A 7,122-nucleotide genomic window follows, 5' to 3' on the forward strand; every position below is an offset into this window, starting at 1 on the left:
ACAGTGACAAAACCAAATTCATAGTTTAGACAGCCAAAGACTTTAATTGGGGTAATAATGATCTTGCTAATAAGATAATCAGTCGACATATTTATAAATTGTTGACATTTATCCAATATAAATAGTTCCCAAGCACATAACCTGCTGGGAATGGACCAGGCAAATCATGTGGACAAAAATGCAAAGAAGGACCAATGACGTTAATCCAAATAAATTTATTGGAAATGTACAAATTGCCAATCATAAAACCGATTTCACTGAGTGAAATACATGTACTACCGCGTCGTACAAGAAAATACCTACTTTAACAGACTTCAGCAGTGCCTGTCATTCATTCAGACCGTTGCAGAGTAACATTTAAGACAAAATAAAAAAGAAAATTGAGAAACACACACAATTCAATTTGATGCCAAACTGTCTTGAGTATATATAAAGCAACGAGAGCTGGGACACAGACACCGGAGGAAACTAAAGTAAAAATCAACGTCTCCGCCTGTCAGGGCTCCTGCTGCGCCTTCTTCCGCCCCTAGAGGAAAGGACATTACTCCATTAGTCATGTTTTATTACCACCTGTATCAGACTGACAGTGTGTGTAAATCCCGTTTAACAGCATAAGAAACTGACTTACCGCCTCTTGCTCTTTGGGGGTCCCCTAACAAAGCCCCAGTCAACACTGATTGGTTGCCCCATAAGATCTTGGCCATTTAGCCCTTCCATTGCTGCCTGGGCCTCTTTGTATGTCTCATACTCAACCAGCGCATAGCCCTACGGAAGACACATTCTTCTTATAAGCAAACATAATATGCACAACTCGTTAGAAAAAAAAAGAGGATGGGTAACAGTGTTTCATGCATTCTGACTTTACAAAGTTAAACGTGCTTTCTTCTCATGCTTAACCTGTCCAAAAACAAATTGGACGTAGTATTTCTTTGCTTGATGCACTCCCCCAGCGAGCGATCGTATCGGTTTTTGAAATTTCCTTAACAACTTTTCTCAGTCCCTTATAGGTCAATTCTTCCAGAAAAGCACGCCAAACGTCAACCAGCCAGAGCAAGAAGAGCATGCCCACGCGTCAACCAGGGAGAGAGGGAGAAAGTGCATGCGGACGTGTCAACCAGCTGGAGCAAGAGAGAGAGAGCACTAAGTTCACCCGTGCTTGTTTGTTCACTCAATTTCAGTGAGCAATGTTATATAAACAGTGGATATAACACTGGATCTGGAGATCGACTGAAACTGACATATAGAGCGGTCCCAGTTCTTAAAGACGCCGGACATGCGTGGCAACTGAAACAGACTCGTAAATATGTGTTTTGTTTGCTTTAGTCAATAAAATTTAGGCCGATATATTATAGCTGATAAATCATAAATCATTTTCTCCGATTAAACTTCTTCAACTGCATGATGCTCAGTTAAAAATACTGCTGTCTTTCTGTAGTGATCATTCACTTACTGATATTAGCAAAACACTGTTGATGAAGGTACAGTATTTATGAATGTGAAAATTATAGGAACAAAAGCATACTGTTTAAATCAGACTGCTGTTTGAATGCTTTCTGTCGAAGAACATTTTCCTGGGTTGCTCGGGAATAACATCTATAATTGGTTTGTTGAATAAAAAATACCAGAAAATTTTGAAGTAGGCTTGGTATATGATTTTCAGAGGAAAAAGACCACTAACCGTTAACTTGTTTTCTGCAGTGATTTTTTCATATCAAAGCAGTTGTCCACTTTTTGCCATAGCAAATGTTATATTAATATCTAGATACTGTATATTGGTTATCAAGCTTTCTATTTTAAAGAATAATCGGCTATCGTACATAAATTAACATTACGGTGCAGCCCTAAATAAAATTAAGCAATACTGCAAACATCGCAACAGCTAAAATCCCAATACTGCACAGTCTTACGGGTCCCTTGTAAAAAATGGCAAAAAAGTAAAAATATATTTATAATAATAATTTCCTTTAGTACCATCATGCATTCCAATTTAAACCGTTTAAACAAAATGACAATTTAATAAACAATAGAGCAGCACATTTTACTCGCAAAACTAAGCTGCAACAAAGACATCATGCATTAATTTTGAACCAAACTGTGGACTTTTGCAACAAATCAACCTTTACAGTAAATTACATTATTCACAATTTAAAAACCATTCACCAACCTTAAGGTAACCCGTTCTTCTGTCCAAATTGAGATGCACGTTTTTGATTTCTCCAAACTCTGCAAACTTGTCGTGGACGTCCTCTTCGGTCGCCTCCTCGTGTACACCAGTCACGAAGAGAATCCATCCTTCAACAGCTGCAATAACACCCAAACTTTACATTGAAGTTTATCACTCAAAGGGTGATAAAGAAAACCTTAGGTAAACCTGATTGTTTTCCTTGTTTTAATGCTGTTCGTCATACTTTTGCACAAAGTGAATGCTATTCCTTCATTATACACTTACATCTCTGTGGGCCAGGTTCATCTCCATCCTGTTCTACTGTATCATAGTCCTCTCTGGCTCTAGATCTTGCTCCCTCCTCTGTCAAATAAATTAGAAAACATTTGTTATCTCATGAATAATTGAGCTGTTACAGACAAGTAAGGAAACACTGAAGCGATGACTCACCCGATCCAAATCCACGACCCTTCCTCCTCTTTGCTTTTTCTTTCAGCTTGTGGATGCTTTCTGTGGGGTGAACAGGTAAACGAATTGTTAAGAGTTGTGAGAGTTGAACAACTAAAAATCCCGCTGAAAACACCGGCAACCATCGTGGTATTTTAAAGTAAAATCATACGAATCGGCATTTTGTTTTTCCATCAAGTAAGACGGCAAACAAACGGTACGACGATATGCTGAACAAAGGCACACAAACTGCAGTGGATTAGACGTTAGGCGTGTTTTATTTTCTAAAGAGACGGAATCCTAAATACACAGAATTGATAAAACACCACCAAACAATCAAAACAAGAAACTCACTAACATTACAACACGCGAGCGGTTTAAATCAGCTAACTGTTAGCACACGAGCTAAACGCACTCGGCCTACAGGAAAAGCGCGAAGACTTTTCACAATCGCCCCCAAATTACCGCGAAATTATTTAATATCACATAAGTAAGATTATATTGCAGCATTTTTAAATGTATAACAAGGGTACCGTCACCATCCTCATCCATAGGAAAATCTTCTCCTCCCGCTTCATGAAGATCCAATACGTCCGCCATGATGCCTTCGAGTGAGTGTGCTGGTCCGCGCATGCGCAAAAGGTCAAATACAACCTTCGTGCGTCACTTCGAGTGCTTCGTGTGCTGCTCCAGCATTCTGCCCTCTTGTGTTTCGGAGGAGAATGTTTCTCATCGGAACATTGAAATCTAAAATGTCTAAAAAGCATACCATAAATTATATACGTTTCATATCAAGCTGTCCAATCATATAGCAATTTGAATTACGTTGTTGTATAATGCAATTTCTTTTTTCGATTACTTAATATTCTTTTTTCTTTTTATTGTTTAATTTCTATTTATAGATATTTATTGCCCACATTAGTTCACACACGTTTCGACAAATCATTTAGCATAGTATTTACTGATATCTGCTTTTGACCTGTGGTAACTTTTATATCTTAATTTTATGACTTATGATAACTATAGTTGTGTATTTGATAAATTCATTTAACCGCCTTACCAGTATTTATGTATTTAACAAAATATTTAAAATACATTTAAACAAACCTGATGACAACCAACTATATTTAAGGTATTATTCTCTTTTTCAAGATGTCTAAAATGACCGGTTAATAAGATCGGAGTTTGCTACTTACATTGGACTCGTAATAATCATTTTATTAGGCAAGATAACCATGAATGCCTGACTGCAGATTCTTTCTTTAAGCTATAATCTCAGATAATCGTTTGGTATAGAATATTGGCTGAGCTGGTCAGGTCCGCATTGTGGCCCCAGTTCAAGTGTATGAAAGAAAGAATATGCTTATAGTGTGCATATGTCATTTACTATGTTTCCTAATAAAATAAGACAATAGGCCAAATATTATAAACAGTACATGAGTAATCCCCCCCCAGGTATCAAAACAAAATCCTTTCAAAAGCTACATAATGGTTTAACCATATGTTGTCAATGAAAATACTAAATAAAAATATATGTAATATAAATAATATAATTTTTTCTGATATATAATGATGTAAGATACAGTACATGCCACCACAAAAATGCACCAAATAAGCAAAAACAGAGATACCAAATTGAACTTTGAGTCAATCACTGTAGTGTCAGGTAAAGCCTAAAGGTTCAACACGTACTGATGATTTCATCAACGCAGGTCACCCTTTGAACTCTTTATCCCAGCACTATATAAACCAATGGCTCCTTGGAGAATTTACCATCTGGTCTAAAACCTCCAGGACTTAAGGTAAGCCTCAAGCTACACTATGTCTATTATTTTTCTGAGCTCTGTTAATACATTGATAAGAAACAAAAAAAAATAATGTATTGTTCTCTATTCACAGACAAGTCTAACACAACTGCCATCATGAAAGTCTCCCTCATTGCCATTCTTGTTGTTGCTCTGGCCATTGGTAAGACTTCACACCGTCATGATCTTAAAATACATTACATTGTATTTTTGTGGAGCAACAGTTGTTGAAAAACTGAAAAAATGCAAGTAGTCTGTATCCTTTTTGTGCTTTGTTAGGTACTTACTGTAACATGACGAAGCACACTTTAGGAATCCTGAAAGCCTGCCATAGAAAGTTTCACATGATTAAGCTATAAGTGGATGAGAGTTAAGCGATTTAATATGTAAGACTGTATTGATCAAACATCATTGCTCTGTTCCAGGTTCTGAGTCAGTATCTCTGGTCAAGAGAGAGGCTCCTGCTGAGTTCGAGATGATCTCTAAGTACTTCCAGGACCTCGTTGACTCTTTAAAAGCCCCAGAGATGGCCAACAAAGCCATGTAAGCATCAGCATTGTTGTCCAGTGTGGTGGACTGTGATTTAAAATGTGCTAATGACGAACAGTATTGATGTGAATGAATCCTGATGAATTCTCTGTGTTTGGTGTTGAAGGGCTTATTTTGAGGAGAGCAAAGCCCAGTTCCAGCCCATGGTTGAGAAGCTCCAGGAGCAGCTGAAGCCTCTTTCCAACATCGAAGAACACATCAAGCCACTGGCCGCCTCCGTCCAGGCTCAGGTCGCCCCTCTGAGTGACATGGTCCAGACCCAGGTTCAAGATATGCTCAAGTTTGTGGCTGAGAAGACCAAAGAAATCCTTCCTCCCCAGTAAACAGGAATCATTTCCTGTTTATATGTAGGTTTTAAATAATAAAAGGACTTGAAACGTGTCACATGTGTACTTGTTATTCAAAATGTTACTCACAGTCCAATACTTTCTTTATGGGTGGACTTCTTGCCAAAAGTTGTATCACTTTCAAGCTGGTATCAATGTGTCAGTTGGTTTAGTTGGTTTAGTAGGTCTATTAAATGTTATGTAACAAAAGTATGGTTGCATTTTCATTGATAAAATATGAATACAATTTAGTAAGCTTGCTAAAGTTAGTAAGCATTTTGCACGTTCTGAGCCGCACACGTTTAAACTTTGTTGAAATTCTCTGAAATACAGTCACAGAATGGAAGAAACCATCAGCAGATCTATCAAGAAATAACACTAAGATGTAACTATTGAACCTTATGGGGCGGTTTCCCGGACCAGGCTTAAGCGTCTTAGCCTAGACTAATTTAACTCTTCTTGAACGACAACAACTTGCACTGACATATCATAAAACATATCAGTGTGATCATTTTGCCTTAAGATGTACACCAGTAATGTTTTTATGTAAAGTATGTTTTTAAAAACGACTTAAATATCCTAATTCAACAAAGGCCTATAGTCTTGTTTTAAGATAAGCCCTTTCCGGGAAACAGGCCTTAGTGTATACATAATATTTATTAAAACAACAACATACTGTAAAACAATTAATATATATATATATACAATTATCTAAACTGCAGACAATTTAAACACTTTATAAATGCTGGGTCAAATGGGTCTCATTTATGAAGCAGGCGCAGAACAACATTTTGTGTAAATCGTTCGTAAAGTCATTCTAACGTAAATTTACGGATTTATGAAAACGTTCGCACTATCAAAATGTTAACGTTAGTTGGTACGAAATAAAATACACCTGCATGTTTATTACGCAAAGTTTTTTTATGCAATCAAAATTTCTGTGTTTGAGAGTAAAACCAATTATTTTTTAATAAAAAAATGAAAAGATTGGCAAAAAAATCTGAAATTTGATAACAAAATTATTTGCATTGCCTGCAAATCTTAAAAAAAATTATTTGTGCACTTTTCATCACGAAATTACAAATATTGCGAGTTGAAAATTTTATTTGTGAGTGAAGCTGTAATCTCAGTGGGCGGTCTTTACCCACCAAGATGAAAGGTCCCGATTGAAGTGACAATATGATCACGCCCACCACGTTTCCCCCCTGTAAATGTGTAAATGGTGCGTAAAACCGCACGCAACGTTCTGTATTATCCGACAAACTGATTCTGATGAACTTTGTATGATAATAATATTTCACGAGTTCTTTTGCCCTGTCTTGTATTATTTTTTAGCTTTGTGTAAACGCCGAGCTCGTCCCTGTCTTTTTTTTACACTGCCGTCCAATCACAGTGGAGGAGAGGCGGGACAAACACTGCGTTGACCAACCATCGTACACAACAATGGAGAAGTTAATATCATTACTGCGTTTTCATATTCAGTAATATTCTTCAAATTAAGACACTAGTAACAAGTAGTCTAACTGGTGCTATTTCAAATCACAGCGACCGATGCGTCTCCAGAATAACGCGCATAACCCCCAAAGCGTTCTTAGACGCCACCAGCTGGTCGTTTTCAGAAGAGCACCAGGTTTTTATTATTTTGGCTGGTTTGAAACGCTTTTGTGGTCACAGTTTAATTTTTATTTATTTATTGGTAAGCATATAGCCTATTATGCAATTCTTGCAATATAATGTCGCCAAACCAGAGAATGAAGTCCAGAGGATTCCAGCATTCCTAGATACGTCGTTTGCGTAGCTGTAATCCATAGGCGGAGATTATACTAATTGT

At 37.2% G+C, this 7,122-nt stretch overlaps 2 protein-coding genes across 3 annotated transcripts; one reads left to right on the forward strand and one right to left on the reverse strand.

Moving 5' to 3' along the window:
* Window positions 1-195: 195 nt before the first annotated feature.
* rbm8a (RNA binding motif protein 8A) lies at window positions 196-3,360 on the reverse strand. Of its 2 annotated transcripts, none has more exons than XM_079468684.1 (6): window positions 3,145-3,360; window positions 2,615-2,674; window positions 2,450-2,527; window positions 2,165-2,301; window positions 629-765; window positions 196-526 (listed from the first exon to the last, which is right to left on the reverse strand). In XM_079468684.1, exons 1-6 carry the CDS (start codon window positions 3,242-3,244, stop codon window positions 481-483), a joined length of 558 nt encoding a protein of 185 aa, XP_079324810.1. In that variant the 5' UTR covers window positions 3,245-3,360; the 3' UTR covers window positions 196-480. The 2 variants fall into 2 exon arrangements, with proteins under 2 accessions (XP_079324810.1, XP_079324809.1); XM_079468683.1 differs by having other exon boundaries at window positions 3,151-3,246.
* A 1,012-nt stretch (window positions 3,361-4,372) lies between these two features.
* Window positions 4,373-5,346, forward strand: LOC306901133 (type-4 ice-structuring protein-like). The gene is made up of 4 exons (XM_079468685.1): window positions 4,373-4,413; window positions 4,511-4,579; window positions 4,842-4,959; window positions 5,072-5,346. Exons 2-4 carry the CDS (start codon window positions 4,534-4,536, stop codon window positions 5,286-5,288), a joined length of 381 nt encoding a protein of 126 aa, XP_079324811.1. The 5' UTR covers window positions 4,373-4,413; window positions 4,511-4,533; the 3' UTR covers window positions 5,289-5,346.
* The last annotated feature ends 1,776 nt before the right edge of the window (window positions 5,347-7,122 follow it).

The sequence above is a fragment of the Barbatula barbatula genome, assembly GCF_947034865.1.
Source record: "Barbatula barbatula genome assembly, chromosome: 12".
In the NCBI taxonomy this organism is placed as follows: Eukaryota; Metazoa; Chordata; class Actinopteri; order Cypriniformes; family Nemacheilidae; genus Barbatula; species Barbatula barbatula.